The sequence below is a fragment of the Thamnophis elegans genome, chromosome 1, assembly GCF_009769535.1.
Source record: "Thamnophis elegans isolate rThaEle1 chromosome 1, rThaEle1.pri, whole genome shotgun sequence".
Lineage (NCBI taxonomy): Eukaryota > Metazoa > Chordata > Lepidosauria > Squamata > Colubridae > Thamnophis > Thamnophis elegans.
In genome coordinates this window covers 19,660,729-19,681,112 of record NC_045541.1, presented here as the reverse complement: position 1 = coordinate 19,681,112, position 20,384 = coordinate 19,660,729, and the positions used below count along the sequence as shown (strand labels likewise).

At 40.1% G+C, this 20,384-nt stretch overlaps 1 protein-coding gene across 2 annotated transcripts in view; it reads left to right on the top strand.

The window, feature by feature from the left end:
* Positions 1-12,755: 12,755 nt before the first annotated feature.
* The window catches only part of ITPRID2 (ITPR interacting domain containing 2), a 74,016-nt gene continuing 66,387 nt past the window's right edge, over positions 12,756-20,384 (top strand). Inside the window, exons 1-3 of one of the 2 annotated variants that reach the window (XM_032216879.1) lie at positions 12,756-12,916; positions 13,588-13,966; positions 14,797-14,842. In XM_032216879.1, coding sequence (XP_032072770.1) covers positions 13,756-13,966; positions 14,797-14,842 — 257 coding nt within the window. In that variant the 5' untranslated portion in view covers positions 12,756-12,916; positions 13,588-13,755. Of the gene's footprint in view, positions 12,917-13,587; positions 13,967-14,249; positions 14,297-14,796; positions 14,843-20,384 lie in introns of those variants that run through there. The other variant, XM_032216888.1, reaches the window with a different exon arrangement.

Sequence of the window (20,384 nt, the reverse complement as noted above, 5' to 3'; positions counted from 1 at the left end):
AGTACGTGGCTGCTAGAAAATTAGCAGTGGAGCCATTTATCTCACAGGAGTTGCTGCACCTTGCCTGTGGTTTTATGCAAACCTGGCATGTGCACTTTGTGTTCAAAAGCATGTCATTGCAAACAGTAACCAGGTGTTGACTTCAGCTTTGGATTCCATAGTGATTGTGGCTCACGTACATTCTCTTTCCTTAGGAGCAGAGCTTCATGACCAGAAGACTCAGGTCTACACAAAGGAAACTTTTGGTAACACCTCTAAAAAGTAGAACCCAAATGGAAGGGTTTCTGTCCTGTCCCGCCCACCGTCATTTTTATTTGTTTGTTAGATTTATGTTGGGTGACAGTGACTCATTCTCTCCCTTCTAAGATAGGCTACCACAATGCATCCTACTTGGAGTCATCTTTGAAGACTACCTGGAAACTGCAGTTTGTATAAAATGCATCAGCTTCCTGCCAGTGGATGACTACTCCTAGTACCACGTACTACTGTGGGCACTGCATTGGTTATCTGTAGCAGTGGTGGGATTCAATTTTTTTTTTACCACTGGTTCTGTGGGCATGGCTTGGTGGGTGTGGTGTGGCTTGGTGGGCATGGCAGGGGAACGATACTGCAAAATCCCCATTCCCTTCCCACTCCAGGGGAAGGATACTGTAAACTCTCCATTTCCACCCCACTCCAAGGGAAGGTTACTGCAAAATCCCCATTTCCACCGCACTCCTCGGGGAAGGATACTGTAAACTCCCCACCCTACTAACCTGCTTTCCAGCTCCGTTCTTCTGTGCAGGGCAATAGAAGAAGACCCCGCTGATCAGCTGGGACTCAGAGGCAGCAGATAGATCGGGGGAGGGACCAGTCAGAGGTGGTATTTGCTGGTTCTCCAAACTACTCAAAATTTCCACTACGGGTTCGCCAGAACCAGTCAGAACCGACTGAATACCACCTTTGATCTGTAGGCTTCTCAGTATGGTTCAAAGTTCTGGTCATTACCTATCAAGTTCTACATGACCTGGCATTTACGTATTTCCAGAACTATCTACCTGTTCCGTATATATATCCTATCTAGGATTGTTGTGTATCGCCTTCTTTATAAATTTGGGGAAAGAGGGCTAGGAAACAATATTTTTCAATACACACTCCTTCCACCAAAATCCCCATTCCCTTCCCAGTCCAGGGGAAGGATACTGTAAACTCTCCATTTCCACCCCACTCCAGGGGAAGGTTACTGCAAAATCCCCATTTCCACCGCACTCCTCGGGGATCAACCCACCACTGAAGATTTGGGTGGGCTTTAGCGTATTTAAACATTGCTAGGAGAATGATATTATGAATGTCAGAGTTTTAATTAGCTTTGGTTTTATTGCTTTATGGATCCACATAAATTGTCATGATGGGAGTTGTTGGGATATGCCAGTCAGGCAGGGAGGATTGAAATGGGGGTATTAGCCTTGCAATATTGTGCAGCCATAAGGGATTCAGGACTGAACATCTCCCACAAAGTTTCATAGAACAGTATCTGTTCCCTAAAGAAGATAAGCTGTCTTGGGAGATTCCTGTATAAGAGGCAGAATATAATAAAAGTAGTTAGCTTGAACTCTTCATATGTGGATCTAATTACTTGTGCCTAACAGGAGCTATTGAATTATAAAACAAAGCAATTCCCCATTTCCTCCATAAACTCCAAATGGCCCATATGCTTTGTTTTCACTTTTATTGCTCCAGTGCAGTGGAGGAAAGATGGATGAATTTCCAATTCTCCCCCCCCCCCCAGCAGTCACTTGAGAGTTTCCTGGGAAATGAATGCATGTATGTTCTTCATCTGCACTGAAAATATGGAAGTGGGGAGACTAGCAGTTTATTAACTTTTTATGTGGAGCTGCACATGATTTTATTAGTTATTTTTTTATAATAGAATAGGAAGATAGGTACATCAGTACATGGAGACAGGTAAACTAGTGTATGGAGAGGCAGATGGATTGGCAGAGGTTTCTGAGTAGAGGGTTACATACCATTTTTTAAAAAAGTAGAAAAAAAAACTTCATTTGATTTAATGTGCAGATATTAATTAAAATTAAGCACACTGTAGCTGATGCAATTAATTTCCAGTCTCATATTTAATCATCTCCCACTTTTGACATATGAAAAATGACTATCAAGAATCTTTTAAAGTACCTAAAAGTTTGCAGCTAAGGATCTACACTAGGGGTGTCAAACTCAAGACCCAGGGGTCAAATCTGACCCACAGGGTGCTTAGATCTGGCCCAAGGGGCTGCCCTGAAAACTGTGAAGGATCGGCCCGCGGTGCCTCTGCCAACAAAAATGGAGCTTGCGAGGGGGCCGTCACAAGCGAAAACATAGCTCAGGAGTCCATTTTCACTGGCAGAGTGCACTCTACCAGTGAAAATGGATTCCTGAGCTATGTTTTTGCCTGTGACGGCCCCCTCGCAAGCTCCATCACTCCTATATGAGTGATGTTGAGCTGGCCATGCCCCCACCCTGGCTCCCTGCGCTCAAAAACAACCCTGATGCGGCCCTCAATGAAATCAAGTTTGACACCTCTGATCTACACCTTCATTTTATACAAGTCAATGGTCAATAAGAAGGTGCTGACAAAATGCCCCGGATTTCCTTATTTCCTTGGCTAGGAAGACAAGTTTTGCCTTAGGATAATGTCCTCTTTATGAAAGAAAACCTGCACAGAGGGGTCCTTCATGGAAAACCTCAATGGGCTTCTTTCAAATGCTGATGAGAGCAGCCTGTATAAAACAAGAGCCTGTGAAAAGCTACAGGTGGATTAGATCCAACTTTAGCTAAAGCAACAACAATAAAAGGGGACACTTGCGTCATTTGTCTTTGTAACTTAATCTATAAACAATTACTGGCAAGTGGGGGAAAAAAGATTTCAGGACAGCAGTATTTTGATTCATAATGCCAAGTTGGTGATTGTTGGCATTACATTGTTGACAAGTATATTGCTGACACCTGCCATTTTTTTTATTTTTAATGATTAGCAGATGTCAAAAGTAGAATCAGTTCTTATTGCTATAATAAACAACAGCTGTCTAAAATGGAAAATATTTGTTGCAGTATGATTTGCACCGGGTGCTTATATGTGTTGGTATGTGTACATGTGTGTATCAATTAAACAAAATAGAACATTAGCATCTATAAAGAACGAAAAAGAATGTTTATAGACCAATGAACTAATAGCCCAATAGATTAAAATCTAATATTTTAATCAAGAGCCATACTGAAAATCATTCTATCCCTCTAGTGTTATCTCTATCTATCCTCATATATGTTTTCTCTCTTTTACAGAGGTTATTACTTTTTCCTGAACATAAATCATATAATGAAGAATGATATAAAACATATTTGATTTACTGATGTGTCAACACTTGGTACATCAACATCAATCCTTCCTTTCCTACTGAAACAGCCCCATCCATGTAATCTTAACTAAAAATAGGCATCATTTTTACTATCAAGAATTATATGCCACGGAGGTAGTTCTGTGGGGTCTGGGATCCAAACTTTCATTAATCCATTTATAGAACCAGCAATAACATTTAGACTTATATACCACCTCACAGTGCTTTACAGCCCTCCAGTCAGCATATTGTCCCCAAGAACATTTTATTAACCCCGGAAGGATGGAAGATTGAGTCAAACCTGAACTGATGAGAATCAAACTGTTGGCAGTTAGCAGAATTAGCCTCCAATGCTGCATTCTAATTACTGCACTACCACGGCTCTCATGCACACTCTTATGCACACGTTCCCCCTTCTATTCGTCTATTCATCTCTTCTATCAATTCTCTTCCTCTCTCTTATACATATACCACTAAAAGTTATTCCCTTGGAACCATTTGAAGGCAGAACTGCTGAATCCATCCTTTCAGAATGCTCAGCCCAGGCAGGGATTACTTCTTAGAAGCATAAACCTGATGGCACCCAGATTTTCATAAGGTTCTTCTCATTCAGGCATGGTGCCCATAAAGTGGACCTTTCTCATGGCACAGTTCTTGGTGACTTCTGCCTTAGGGCATACTTATCAGATTCTAAGAAACAGTTAGTTCAGGGGACAAATAGTTTATTTATTTGCTATGGGCTCTTTTAGAAGGAGAAAAATCAGTAAGTAGATAAAATAACATCTCATATATTTTACATTGTCTTAGATTTCCCTGGGCAACATACAATAGTTTTTACTCAGTAAACCATAATAGTGAATCAAACTTGGAAAAACTAAGTAAGGTATCTGTTAGAAAAATTGGTCTTGCTTCTACTGAGCTCGTCTTATTTTCTATGCAGGCATATACAGGAGATAGGATGAGAAAGGTTAATGAGCTAGCAAATATGAAGTGTCAGTTCCGCAGAAGGTAATTAAGGATTATGATTATGGAGAATTGATGATAGATTCAAAGCCATTTATTGCAATGCTTTAGAAGTAACAAAACCACTTCTTGCCTCTGATTATAGCAGAGTGCAATATTTCATCTAAGAAAAGCAGTTTGTCGCTGAAGCTTCTTAAATCTGGCTCATCCTTTTTTGTAACTGTAGAATGTAATTTTCTTGTAATGTGAGGGCAGTTCATGCAAGACCCTATGATTATCTCTTGAAACAAAATCTACTTTCCCAACCTATGTGAGTTTTTGAGAAGGCTGGCAGGCTGAAGTTGAAAGTGAAAGCTCCTTTCTCCAACACCTGGAGACATCAAATATAAAGCAGATCTGTTGTCTATATAATAATATCATATACTACATATTCCATATGTGATATGCAATATGAAATATATAACATAGCAATAGTCTTGTATGCAGCAATTCCGCCTTCTAGTGAAGCCTAAATAAAATATTTAGAACTTTTATCAATCAAATTCTGCAGAATTTTTGAGAGCTTCTTTGTAGTGTTTTGTTTTTTAAAACTGAAAAATCCTTGCTTTTATGGCTATAATTTATAACATCATGTTCTGCTCATATTAAGTAACCTTTACCTATGTGTATGTGCTTGTTGGTTTGAACATAGTTATGGCACCGACACCGAGTGACTTTGTGAGTTTGTTATTTTAAATGTCACTGAATTTGTATAGGAGTATGGAGATTACATTGGAGGAAAAGGGCAGTGACCATTAGTAAAACATGAACTTAGGCCTGGAAAAAAAAGGAGCATGTGAAAAAAACTCCCAGGATTACTCATTTACTCTTTTTGGGATACAGTGAGAGGAAGGGGAAACACTGCCATGCATTCAAGATTCTGTCATTATAACCTACAATGTAAGGCCCTACATCAACAGAGTTCCTATATTTCTTCTGGTGTCTGCAACCTGGCCTGGCCTTCCCTGAAGGCCTGACAGAATTTTAGATCACTTCATCTATTCTTCCCCATAAAGTAACTTCTATCTTGGAGAGGGGTTTATTTTGCCTACAATGTTTAGCAGGACAGAAGTACAACTGTTTAGATTGTGGGGCTACATATTGTACAATTCATATTGTACCAATGAATCAGTAGTACAAAACTTTACTATCATTTTTTTTCCTTTTCTTTCGCTGGTCTCTTCTGTTCCCCTCTCACAATTCCCTCTCTTTTTAAACAGACTAGATGCCGATTATGTTCTGGTGAGCTAGCCACTGCAACTACGAGTATTTTCTCTTTACATGGCTTCATCACAATTCTGATAACCTTTTTTCAGAATAACACTAAACGTCTAAAACTGGGCTTGTTTTGTCAAACTACAGAACTGAAAACAGGGGAGCTGAACAACATATTATAGCATTCCGAAATAATATAGGTAATCCTGAAGTCTTACTCACTTTGGGCCTAAAATATTCTAAAATATCATCCAATAAAGGACTATAATATGAACAATCAATTATTGAAAGCCTCCACCCTTCTAACTTCATGGAAGGCTTTAAAAAGCTGGCTCTTTCCCCAAGCATTGGGATTGAGTGAGACAAAGTAATTGTTGGTGGGGAGTGCTGTTTTAGGTTACGGGGCACTGGTTTTTTTGGGGTGGTGGTGGTGTTTAAATAGTTTCTTGTTTTTATTGCTGCAAAGAGCTGCCCAAAGTTATATATATAATGGCTGGTCATATAAGTTGCCTAAATAAATAACCCAAATAAATAGGAAAAAATGTGATGAAACCGGTTTTGCCTACATGTTCATACTACTAGAGGAAAGGTAACAAATTTTAGACTTATATTTCGGCTGCAGATCTTTATGCCGCAATGAAACAAAGCAACCTGGACTTTAAGTGGGGATGATGACCTCTGAATCCACAAAAATTTTCATCTATATTATATTTTGCTGATGGCCACAAACACTTGGATGGTACTTTGCAGAGCTGAACAGATTTAGAAATGAAAGTTTGCTTTCATTCACGAACGGATTTAACTCCTTTCTTTTGAGAAAAATATTTTTTGGCCCATTATAAACCTTACTCAGTTTTTATAGTAGAGGAACTGTTTTATGGAACTGTGAGAGGCTGGGAAGGATGCAGAGCAGATCAAACCAGCGAGAGTACACATAAGAAAGGTGGCTAAAAAAATAGGAAGCAATGGATAAGGTGAAGAAGAAAGAGGCAACAAACGGAGAGATAAAGGAGTTGGGCTGGGTCTGGGTAAGTTCAATGAGTGACTTGAGCCAGTCTCTGTCAGTCCATGTTACTTCAGCCTTTTCTAAATACAGATACACAACATAAATAAGATAAATACATATTAGCTTTCCAAGTAGAGATTCATTTCAGGCTGCTTCCTACGAAAGAAAATAAATGGTTAATCCAATTTTCATAATGTCTCTTTGTCTTGGTGGACTTGTGCTATGCCCTTGCAATAAGTCAACTGCTGAATTTGATTCAATAACTTGAATAATCCACAAGAGCAGAATTAAGAACTTGAAATGCTGTTGATGTGGTACCCAGAGAGGTTCAGTCTTATGAGAGTTGAGCTGAAACTCTTTGAACACATGTGCTAATTTAACAGTCTGACAAACTAGACCACAGCTTATGGGGATATGTTGGTCAGCTGGCTACTATTTTATTCCATGTACTTTATTTAAACTTCAGTATTTGGTTTATGCAAATAATTGTTTCAAAGCCATCGCTTGGCCCAAGGGAACTTATTGTTTCTTTTCAGAAAAAGAATTTTTTGTACTTCAATTAGCAAAACACACTGAATTCATTGACTATGTTGGCCCCAATCCAGTGAAGTATACAGACACCAGATTCAGTCTTGAACTAAGATCTTTAGTTTTTGTTTTCTTTTTAAACCACAGTGATGATCAATCTTCCACATATTCTGTGCTACAAGCTTCATTTAAAAACCAGACAGTTTAAGTCAACATATTGCCTGACAAGAAATGCATGAGCTAATACCAAGATCCTTTTGTTCTGTATGTGGCTGCTGTTTAAAGGGATTTTATAAAAATGTCTTAGTAAGATTCATTTCTATGCCAGAAAATGTTTTGTTTATGAACTAGTAAAATTAGAAAATGCCAGTAAATATACCATGGTATTGAAACTAATGTGTTTAATCGTTATTTGCATAAACAAGGATGCATAGTACATGGTTTCTTGGCTTATTCCAAGTATGTTTTAATGTTCTGCCCATGCTTATGAACTGAGGAGTAAGGCAGATTGATAAAAAGCAGGGGGAAATGAAATCAGGAATTGGTTAAAAAAAACAATTAACGTTCTTGCTCAACTATATTTAAGTTTCATACATTTATCTGTTGTTTTTATTGTTTTGTAAAATATTTTGTGATGTGCGGCATCCATGGAATCAGTTATTTTATGCATACTCATTCCTTGTGGCAGTCATTTTTTGAGCCTGCCAAGATTTCAAAATTCCTTCAGCTCAAAGACAGCAGCTCTCATCATACATTCCATGCTATAATGATTTTGAGCTTGACTTTTTATTACTAAAAACTGACCAATAGCTACAGAGCTGTAGAGTATATTAAGGGCTGGATTGGGACAATCAGTATCTCTTGGTTCAACCTAACTCACAGAACTTTGTTATGAGGAACAATAGGAAGGGAGTAAATTAATCTGACAAATAGTATTAATATCACAACAGGACCTAATGTATATTGAATGAAAAGTTCAAGTGTCTCTCCATCCTGCTTCCACTTGATTGCTACAGTTATAACCTAGCTCCCTCTACTCCAATCTCAGGAGATATGGAAGCAACAAATAAAGAGTATTTTTCTTGCTTTAGAAAGTATGATTATGCCTTAGAATTCTGTTTTAGATATATCACTGATAAGCTAGTTATTTACTTCCAATTGCTTCTACTTTCCATTATCTAATTTTCATATTAACTTCTTGGACAGTTGAGAACCTTGCAAGTTTAGTTGAAAACCATGGAAGGGATGGAGGGAGAAAGGAAGGACATACATCACTCATAAGTATTACATGGGTGCACCAAGGCATATCCATCACTGCCTGCACCTCTGCATTGTGGTCCAGTTGAAACCTCCAGGCAGTCTTCAAGACAGAGATAGAATCAAGTCATGAAGTAATCAGGGCACGAATGACTGAAATGGTAGGAACCACCATTTGGCTGAGGGTTTTTTTCAATCCAGTAGCAGGAAAGGGTGCTGATTTAGAGAGCAGGAAGAGGAGAATGGTGGGACGAATGACTGATGAGGAATCCCCTGGCTTCCATATGACTCTTGCTCATGCTCCCATATTACATTCAATTTGGCCTTAGTCACTGTTACCTTGTGGGGGGGGGGAATGGAAACAATAACACTGTGTTACAATACTGTGGCTGGAATTTTAAAATCTGGTTGCTGTAAATCTCCAATGGAAGTGTAAAAAAGTACAAGGGACCTATTATCACATATGGTGGACCTGCCCGGAAACACAAAAATATTGGGCAAAAATTTGGAAATGGGTGCAAGAAATTACAGGAGAACAGATAAAATACAAACCCGAAATCTTTCTACTGGGAATAATCAAAGGGAAATATACAAAGAAAATTAAGTACATATTAACACATCTGCTAACTACAGCTAGAATAGCATATGCTGGAAACAAAATAATACCCCCTCGGACGAATTAGTGATAAAAAAAACTTAGGATTGTGCAGAGATGGACAAATTAACACTGAAATTAAAAGATAAAGAAGAGTCGGAATATTATGAAATTTGGAACAATTGGTACAAATGGCTGCAAAACAGGAACAAAATTAATTAAGCCGAAAAACAATATATATAAATATATATAGAACTATGTATAAAGTGTGTAAATATAGAAGCGAAATATTATATACATGTACAGGTATGATGACATAACAATATTGATGTAATGACTGTAAGGTGTTGTAGAAGGGAAAAATAATAAAAAAATCTGTCAAAAAAATCAGGATCTAAATATTCAAAATATGTTAATTGTAAATGTGTTGTTGTGGTTAAGGTTTCCCTAGGCCTGGACCTGTGTTCACGTCCATCCTCAGCTTGGACAACTAGGTGACTCTGGGCCATTTTTCTCTGTCACTGTCACTTGTGCTCACATGATTGTGACACAAGGGTTTCTCAAAAAGATGGTCAAAACTCAAACAGGGATGGATTCTGGCTTCTTTGCTTTTCAATTTTAACATCAATGATATGGTGAGATGTTAAATTTCAATGTTCAGATTTCTATCTCCCCAAGCTAAGGGGTCATAGCATTGCTCTGCTGCTTTATCCGAATGATGCTGTACAGTTAGTCTTTACTTAACAATCCTAATTGGGATCAGCAATTCCATCACTGACAGATGTGGATATTAAGCAAAATGTAATTAGACTACTCCACTTAATGAAGGCAGTTCTGGCAATCTCTGTTGGTTTCATTAGGTGAATTCCACATAGTCATTAGGTGAGGACCCACCTGTATGCAAGCCATTCTTGAAAGAAGATAAGGCACTGTCTCCATTCTAACTTCCCCTATTACCTCACTGCTGCCCTTTGGGCTACCCATCTCGTGACCCGTCAAAACCGCGCTCGACTAAGCCGCGCCTGATTAAACCGCGTCGCTGACGTCATCAACAGGGCGACAACAGCTAGCGCGGAGAAAGAAGGGCGCTTTAAATAGCGCTTTGAAAGTAAGCCGATTCAACTTAAGGTAAGGGTTAGCTTTAGGGTTAGCTTTAGGGTTAGGTTAAGGGTAAGGGTTAGGTTTAGGGTTACGTTAAGGGTTAGGATTAGGTTTAGGGTTAGGTTAAGGGTTAGGTTTAAGGTTAGGTTTAGGGTTAGGTTTAGGATTAGGTTTAGGGGGGTTAGGTTTAGGGGTTAATTTTAGGTTTAGGGTTTACAGCGTGCTTCTCTCTCTGCGCTGTTGTTGCCCTGTCGTCAGCTACGCGGTTTAGTCGGACGCGGTTTAGTCGAGCGCGGATTTGTGGTGGAACCACCCATCTACTTGCTGCTGCCAGCTACCCCTGCCACCACTACTGTACCGCAAGAATCTTCTTTTGCATGCCTTCTTGCACACTGGAACGCTGAGGTATTTGTGAAAGAAGGCCCCAGTAGTGGTGGGCGGTGTGATAGGTGCAGCAGCAATAGGAGGGCTGGGATAGCTGGCAGCAAAAGGTAGGTAGGCTGTCAAAAGCTGGCTGTAAATGTGGATAGGTCTGGATTTTGAGCAATACAACAACTGGAACTTCAAAGATCTGTCATAAGTCCATTTGTTCAGGTCCGTTGTAACTTTGGTTGCTGAATGTATAGATATTAAGCAAGGCCTACCTGTAGTCCTTTCCAGAACCAATAGCCATAAAAGAGCTCTTGAGAGGTCTGACCCAATACGTTACGACCACAATTGAGCCCAAAATATCTGTTGTTAAGTGAGATACTTGTTAAGTGAGTTTTTCCTTATTTTACAACCTTTCTTGGCTTCCCCATTGACTTTGCTTGTCCGAAGGTTGCAAAAAGTGATCACATGACCCTGAGACACAGCAACGATCTTAAGGATGAACTAGTTGCCAAGCATATGAATTTTAATCATGTGATCATGGGGATGCTGCAAAGGTTATATCTCTGAAAAAATGGTCCTAAGTCCCTTTTTTCATTGCCCTTGTAACTTTGGTCACTAAATGAACTGTTGTAAGTCGAGGAATACCTGTACTATGTGCCACTGTCATGGGAAAAACTTCTGCCAACACCATTCATAAACTTTTTCAACTTGAGGGGAGAATTGGAATATAATGAAGTCCCGAAAGAAGGCTGGAAGGTAACAATGAACAGCACAGTAAGTAAACAAGAACGTTAATAGTCAAGACATTTAATATGAGGCATGGTGGCGTAGTGGTTAGACTGCAGTACTGCAGACTATTTCTGCTGCCTGCCGGCTGCCTATAATTTGGCAGTTCAAATCTCACCAGGCTCAAGGCTGACTCAGCCTTCCATCCTTCTGAGGTCGGTAAAATGAGGACCCAGATTGTTGGGGACAATATGCTGACCCTGTAAAAACCACTTAGAGAGGGCTGCAAAGCACTGGAAAGCATCATATAAGTCTAAGTGCTACTGCTAATATTTACCACACATTTTAGTGGCCCATGTATCAGAATACCGTGTCACCTAAAACCGCCAAGCTTTAAAAACAGCATTATTCTGGCAAACATTTGGTGCATAGACTTAACCTGTGCTCCTTTGGTGGGTTATTAAATTTGTGTTTATTTTTATTTTTCTCGCCACTGAACTTTTCTGCCATTGTATTTTAAGTCAACGGAGATTTCGGGGTGGGTAAGCAATGAAACAGACCGTAAATAAATACGATACATTTTCCTGAAGAGGAAAATATGTAAACACAACAATGGAAAGAGGGGATGGAGGGAGGAGTAGAAGGAAAGATAGGAAGGAGGGGAGAAAGGAGAGGAAAAGGAGAGAGGGAAAAGCAGAGGAAGAAATGGAGGGAATGCAAGAGTAGGAGAGAGGGGAGGAAAGGGAAGAAGAGGGGAAGGAGAGAAGGGAAAGGAGAGGAGGAAGGAAGGAAGGAGAGAAGAAAGGAGAGAAGGAGAGAAGAAAGGAGGGAAAGGAAGGAGGGAAGCAAGGAGGGAAGGAAGGAGGGAATGAAGGAGAGAAGGAGGGAAGGAAGGAGGAAAGGAAGGAGGAAAGGAAGGAGAGAAGGAGGGAAAGGAAGGAGGAAAGGAAGGAGGGAAGCAAGGAGGGAAGGAAGGAGGGAAGGAAGGAGGGAAGGAAGGAGAGAAGGAGGGAAGGAAGGAGGGAATGAAGGATAGAAGAAAGGAGGGAAGGAAGGAGGGAAGGAAGGAGGAAAGGAAGGAGAGAAGGAGAAGAAAGGAGGGAAGGAAGGAGGGAGAGAAGAAAGGAGGGAAGGAAGAAGGGAAGGAAGAAGTAGGATTGTTGTAAAATAAGATGGGTGTATGGGATGGTAAGAAAGCAATCTCAATAAAACTATAAAAAAATACGATACAAAGTTAACTTCAAGACAGAGGGAGGCTGCACGAAACGAAGCCAGGAAGGGTCTCTCGATTTCTCGTCCCACCCACCTCTCCGTTATTCGTTTCCCCTCCTTCCCCCCGACCTTGAAACTCTTGAGGCGAGCCATCGCTCGCTAGTCGACTGGGCCTTCCATCCTTCCGAGGTCGGTAAAAACGAGGACCCAGATTGTTGGGAGCAATTAGGCTGATTCTGCAAACCGCTTAGAGACGGCTGTAAAGCACCGTGTAGCGGTACATACATAAAGTCTAAACGCTATTGCTGGTTCTCCAATCGCCGGCTAAGCGGCCACCCGACCCACCGACCCCTCCCGGCGGCGCGATCAAGGCCAGCCCGGGTTGCCTCTGCTTTTCCCCCGTCACGTGAGCAGAAGCCGCCGCGGCCGTCGCAATGCTCGCCTCCCGCCAGACGCAGTATGAGGAAGTCGGCGAGAGGCGCCCTCGTCCCGTTGCCATCGCGCTGCACAGGCGGAGAGAAGCGAGCGTCGTGCGTGAGTTTCAAAGCCGGTCAAAAGCTTCCTTCGCCCGGGATTGAAAGAGGGTGGGGGGACCCGACTGCTATTGTCGGTACAGGCGGGCGGGAGAGCGCATTCCCCGCGCAGCAGAAGCCGTATTCAAACTCGGGTCAACTCAAAAGGCGGGCAGGATAAAGGCAAGGGGAGAGGACCCCCCCGTTCCCTCCAAGATTAATTGGAAACTATAATGGGGAGTCCGCGCACTCTCAAGCACCTCTCTAGCCTGGTTTAAGTTTTTGCCTGGGCGCTGGCTTGCTTTCGCTTCGTCCCCCTTCCTGACTCCCCCTTCGGGCTGTAAGCAGGGGAGAAAACTTGTCCTGCAGCCCTGGAAGGAGGGGGAACAAAATGGGGGCGGGGGAGAAAGTTGGGCTTTTTCGGCATTGCAAGGCGAGAAATGAGGAGGCGGCGGCTATTGCTCGGCCGGGATGCTTTCTTCTTGCCAGCTGTGCTTTTTAGGCAGATGTTGGGGCGGCACCCACCACCCTCCCTCCCTCCCTCCGGCTTGCTTCTCTGGTCGCCCCGGCAACTTCGGAAAGGGTCGGCTTTTTGCGCCGGAATTCAAGCCGAGCTGCCGCTTCCTCGCAGCCCTGCTCGGTTGAGAGACACCCGCCTCCGGATCTGCTTTTTTTTCCTCCCTCCCCGTGCAGGTTGGAGGCGTTTTTGGCAGCAGCGGCAGCAGCAGCAAGAGGAGGAGGAACGGCCGCCCGTCCGCAGCCGGCGAGCCAGGTCGCTTTGCGTGAGGAGGCGGCGGCGGCGAGGAACCCCGCGGCGGTGTCGGGAGGCCAAGCGAGCGGGAGCAGAAGCAGGAGCCCCCAATGGAGGAAGAGGAGAAGATGGTGGGCGCCGCCGCCGCCGCCGCCGTGGTTGGCGAGGAATGGCAAGGTGTGGCGCAAAGGAGAAAAGCCTGGGCTAAAAGCAGGGATTCCTGGCAAGCGTCGGAGGCCGAGCGCCTGTCTCCAGAGCCGGCGGATCTGGCCGCGGAACAAGAGCTGTGCGGTGCCAAGTTGCCCATGACGGCGGAAGGAGGTCAGTCTCTTCGGGCGCAGCGAGTCGCTCGTTCCGCCCTCCCCCGCGGGTAGCGAGGTGCGAAAGAAAGAAAGAGAAAGAAAGAAAGAAAGAAAGGGGAAAAAAGAAAAGAAAAAGAAAGAGCCTCGTCGACACCTGAAAGGCTTTTTTTGAAGCGCAGATTTATACTCGGCGCTTCCCGCATTCTGATGCGCGAGGCGAGGATGGCGCTTCTGTCAGGCGTTCGATGACGTCCGCTGAAGTTTATAGCTCAGGAAATCGGCTTAGTTCGCCTTTCACATGCCAGACACCAGGCTCTGCCTGCTCCTGCCGGGACAAATCCGGGACAGGGTGGGAAGGATTTCTAGTTCCCGCTTCAATAGAAACTCCTTTTTTTTTTTTTTTTCCTTTTTGGAGAAAGTAAGCTATGCTGACCTTGGGGAGAAGGTTTGCTTCCCACAAACCTCTGTCCTGGCCGGCTTTTAAATATAGGTTAAATTATATTTACCTAAGAGGGCTCTTCTGTGCTTACTGCACTGTATTGATCAAGTAGTAAGAGTCCTTCTGCGTTGGGTTGAATTGAATTAAAGGGGTCTCACTCCCTGAGGGTATTTATATATATGATTTACACAGCTGGTGCTTAAATTGTACATGTTTGCTGTTTTCTTCTCCCGGAAAAATTATGAATGATCACAGCTGCTCCCAAATAATGTGCATGGATTGATTTGCATTGCAGGTTGCTTAGTTTAAGATTCTGTCTAGTTTTTTCTTTTAAAAAAAATTGGTGTTCATCAACTAACTCTTTTCCCCTTGGATTTGTTTTGCTCTGCTGCTCTCCCTCTGTCCTGCAGGCGCTATTCCCAATGAAAAGATTGCAATATGGCTTAAAGATTGTAGGTAAGCATTTCTTGTGAAGTATTGTGCAATTATTAAATGTGAGTTTTTTTTCAGCATTAAGTAGAGATTGGTTTTGATTGCCAGCAAGTGCATGGGTGGAATATAATTCTTCGTTGTGATTAGAATACTGCAGAAGCAGCTTTATTTGTGTGTGTTTGTGTGTGTGTGTGTAACAGAGAGAGAAAAAAAATTAAAACTGCTTTGACAGTTCTATTGGAACTATATTGTTCAGAATATAGCAGCTGTTTTCCAGGGTTTAAAGATTTTTGTGTTTGTAAGATTTCTAGCTCATTGTAAAGTATTTTCTTGAAATATAATAGGAACAAAGGAAATATTTTTGGTTGCCTTTTTGCTTTTTTAGCTGGATTTTAAATTTGTAGAACTGCAGACCTAAATACTTCTATCAGGAAGGAAGTTCTATTGCAACCAGTTGGGTTTTCATCTACGTTTGTGAGCAGGTTTTAAGTTAAGAGAACTTGTGTTTGTTCATTTCTAAGTAAACATATCTCAGATGACATAATCTGTTTTTTTTGTGTCAGGTGTTCGAAGGGTTTTATTCATATTTGTAACAAATAAAGTTTGTTAGAATAAAGATTGCAATATTATGATATTGGAGCAAACGTTTTTCTAAAGAACAAGTTAACTAGTTGGTGCTGGATTTAAAATATAAAGCTTCACATTGATCTTTCTGCAAACTGGTTAATCTTGGTTCTTACCTTAGTTTACAGAATTATCAAAAAAAGATAAAAGGGGAAAGGCAATGCTGCCTGATCAGGGTCATTATTGAAAACAAGTGTTTTTCTGCTATGTGTTGTTTAAATTACTCATAGTATTTTAGAAGGCCATATCTTTTAAGTAAACTTTTCATTTTTCTAATTATAAGGATAACTTTAAAAACCAAATGTTAGCAAATAAAGAAAAAAGTAGAAATGAATCAAAAATACAAAATAAAATGAGTTTTGGGTTGAAATCATATTTTTGTAGGTTGGGGTTACTTCTGATAGTCTTTCTTTTTCCTCATTCTGCAATAACATTTACCCATAGATGTAGAAAACATTTTAGTTTGCAGTGGAAAATGGAATTCTGCTTGAAAAAGTAACATAGAAAAATAGCACTTTCCCCCCCTGATAAATTATGCACTTAATTGTTCTTGGCTGGGGGTGAGGATGGAGATTGACACAAAGCATGCAAAATGGTTAGGGCTAAGAGTAGAACTAAATTCTACAACAATTTTCCTCTGGGTTTAGGGGCAGTTTGTGATGTGTGTGTGTTTTTTTTTAAAAAACTAACTCATTTTTCTACCTTTGTGATAGTTTTGTTGCATAACTCAAAGGATATGCCACCCCTCCTCCTTTTGTTATAAGCAGTAAATTAATCAAAGTACATAAATAATACATGTTATTATCAGCCAACATCCAAAGGAAGAGTACAACTAAGGATGTACCCTATTAAAAAAAAGTTTCCTTTTCAATATTGAAAAGAAAGGAACTTTTAAAGTATTGTTGGTAGTAGTTCTTGTGATTTTTTTTGCTCAGGGGAAATTATTCTAACATTCTGATTTTTTGAGTGGACCTTAAGTAGTTTTGTGGGTAGTGATTATTATTATGATTATTTTCAATTTTTCAACCCTACGTCACCTTCTGCTGGAAGGGCAGAAGTTTACCTGGTGAGCATGACAGCAGTGCAGGGAATAGCCAGCAGAGATAGATAGGATCGATCTGCAGTTTAAGGCAACCCATAATTCTGCAAAATTAATTCCAGGTCCCGTCCCGTGTCCCCCCCCCCCCAAAAAAAAAAAAAAGATATGAGTAAGGGATTTGAGGGCATGTGTGTAGCAGCAAGATAGTGTCTTTCACAGGTTTTTTTTTTTGCAGATTGAAAACAAAACTACTGTATTTCCAGCAATCCTTGATGCTTTATTTAATATAGGCTGTTACAGCATTCTACTCAATAAATGCACCCCCTCTCTATTGTGACCATATTTGGACTCTGTTGAATGTAGCATGAAAGTTATCGCTTCCTTTGTCCCAAAATGGCTTGTTGTGTAATAAAAGCAGTCTTATCTTTTTGGTTAAAAAGGATATTGTCTGCTATGGCCACTGAAAAAAGAGAGCTGTGTTTTTTGTTTTGTTTTTCTTTCTGGAGGAAACTATTTCCCTAATATTAACTGAGACAAGAGAGCTGTGTTGTCAGGTTCAAGAAAAACATAAAAAAACTCTTAAGGTCTTTGCAGTGAAATAATCTAGAAATCTTGAAAAACTTGAAAATCAACTGCTTTTACTTTATTTTGTTCAATTTCAGGACTGGATAATCTTGTTTTTGCAGAATTCCTATATTGTTATGTGATAACTGATATGATTAATCTTTCAGTTTTGTCTTTATCCAGAGACAAAACTGAAAGATTTCCAGCTTTTACATATGAAAGATTTCCAGCTTTTACATATGTGTTGTAATCTTTATAGAGTATTTTGTCCCTTTTGATGTCTTTCTATTGTGTTTATGCAATATGAACATGATTATTCAAGAATGACTGAAATAATCATATATAGTATGATTATTTCAGTCACTCATAGAAACAGAAATTCATATACAGTCTACAAAGAATTCTAAGTATGAAATTTAGCACTTCCTCATTCAAATCCCAGTATGAAAAAAAACCAATTTGTTTGAAAGGAATGCTGTGGATATGCTGCCAAATGAGCAATGTTAATTGTTAGCTAATGTGAACGATCTGTGAGGAGATTACAGCCTTGATGAAGCTTCCAAGAGTTGGACAAGATTCAGTTTCTTAAATATAAGGCTACTAGTAATTCCATTTAAGATTAGGCATTAACTGTCATTCATATGATTTTAAAAAGCTTTCTTAGTAAATAGGACTTACTGGAGAAGAGCCTAATGCTGGGGAAGACTGAGGGCAGAAGAAGAAGGGGAAGACAGAGAATGAGGTGGCTGGATGGAGTCACCAAAGCAGTAGGCATGAGCTTAAATGGACTCCAGAGGATGGTAGAGGACAGGAAGGCCTGCAGGAATGTTGTCCATGGGGTCGCGATGAGTCGGACACATCTTCGCAACTAACAACAACAACAAGTAATGGGAACTAAAAGTACTTTTTCTGATTCTAATGTGGTGTAAACCACCTCGGAAAACCAGATCTTGATAGGTTACATACATATTTCTAAAATCATAAGTTACTCAATATTCAGGAGTTGTTAACAGTTACTTAGATAAGGATCTTATCTTTTTCTTTTAGGATGCTATTTAACTGTCTATAGTTTCAAACGTGACTATGATTCATACTGAGGAATATGGAATTAAAAAGGCTTAACATTTGTGTTGCACTGACAGCTTGGAATTTAAATCTGGAATATCTCACCAATTGTAAACTCTTAACATCCAGAATGCAATGAGAAAGAGAAGGAGGAACATTGCATTTTACTTTCTGATGACTTCCTTGCTTATTTGAATGATCATTCACTTTTTATTTTTATGGAGCGAAAGACTTGTTAGATGAGTAGATGCATCTTCTATATGGTCATATTATATAAATGATAAGTTTTTTTCTAGAGAGAATTTGTTCTTGTTCTTCAGCATTTTGCTTATCCACAGACCTTTTTTTTGTACAGAATCTCCTTGGTTTTTTTAAGGATTCCCTGGAGCATCTTTAAATTAAGAAGGTGAATAGAGAGGCACAGTTTCAAAGGCCAGTTCTCAAAAGTAGCTAGATGTGCTAGATCAAGTACATAGTAGATCACTTCTGAATCTGTCAATCTAGTTTCAGTGTGATAGCTTTCCTCTGCCAGTCTTTCCCAGGTTGGTTTTCTCCAGAGATCTTGTGTGACAGGGTGGGCATTATTTGCTTGAGGATGATGGAAATTGTAGTGTCATACAGATGGGAAAAATGCCCTTGCTTAAAGGGAAGTTCTAAACACGTGAGATTCCAATAGCACAAGGGAGCATCATGCTTTGGGAAATTGGTCTATAAAAAACTTGCTTAAAATGACTAATTGGAATAATGTAAGACATTTGAATATTGGTCCTGAGGAAGATCGTTTACTTCCAGAAGATTAGAGCTTTGGTTTCATTTGCCTGGGTGACAGGAAAGTTCATTTTATTGTCCTGCCCAATCAGATATACTGCACTCATCTATTCCACAGAATTCTGTGAGGACCCAGATGGTTGCGGGTGATATGCTGACTCTGTAAACTGCTAAGAGAGGGCTGTAAAGCACTGTGAAGTGCTATATAAGTCTACATGCTAGTGCTAGATACACTGTACTCATCTATTCCAAAGAATTCTATTATCTTGGGCTCTATGTTAAATATTTCTGCCCATAGCATGTTTATTAAAATAGAATTGCAACAAAAAGTCCCCTATATTTCTTTATATTTCTGGTGTACTTTGAAACCAGTTTGGTCCAGTGACCTTGAAACTAGGAGACTATGAGTTGCAGTCCCGTCTTAGGCCTGAAAGCCAGATAAGTGATTTTGGTCCCTCTCTATCAACCCAGCCCACCTCATAGGGTGGTTGTTATGGGAAAAATAGGAGAATTATACATATATAAAATTCCATACATAGTTTCTTTTCAGCAAGGAAATCCAAAGAGTTTTGTGGCGCTTAAAAATCTAGTGGATTTATAATACAATCCTGTGCATTTTTTCTGTATTGTAAATCTCATTCTACCAGAGTATTAACCCCTTGATGTGTGTGTGTGTGTGTGTGTGTATGTATGTGTATGTATGTATGTGCATATATATACAACAATATATATATGTTGTATTTGTGCTGATAAATAAATAAAGGGAGACTAGTATAGATCTATTTCAAGCTATTTAGCTCTCATCAGCTAGCCATACCCTTACTGGGATTCGAACCTGTGCTGTATTATATCTTAGGCAGATGTCTTAACCATTGAGCCACAGGTCCTCCTCCTTATCAGCTTAAGCCAGGGGGGTAGGTAGGTATTTAGTGTCACAACCCCTGGTATGCCCCAATTATGGGAGGAAGCTAACAGCTTCCATTCTCTGTCCATCGGCTATCTATATATCTATCTATATATCTATCTATCTATATATCTATATATCTATATATCTATATATCTACATATCTACCTATATACCTATATACCTATATACCTATATACCTATATACCTATATACCTATATACCTATATACCTATATATCTATATCTATCTATCTATCTATCTATCTATCTATCTATCTATCTATCTATCTATCTATCTGTATATATATATATATATATATATATATATATATATATATATATATATATATATGTATGTTATATATATATGTTATATTTGTGTTATATTGTGACACTAAATATATATAATGTACACACATATATATATAATACTCTGGCATTATATATATGTGTGTACAGTATGTATGTATGTGTATATGCGCGCGCACACACACACACACTGTGGTTCTAAACAGTCTGTGAGTCTGCATCTGTTGATGAGATTTCAACTAAAGTGTGTGCTATAGTCCATGTTTTGTGATGCTTCAGATGGACAACAGC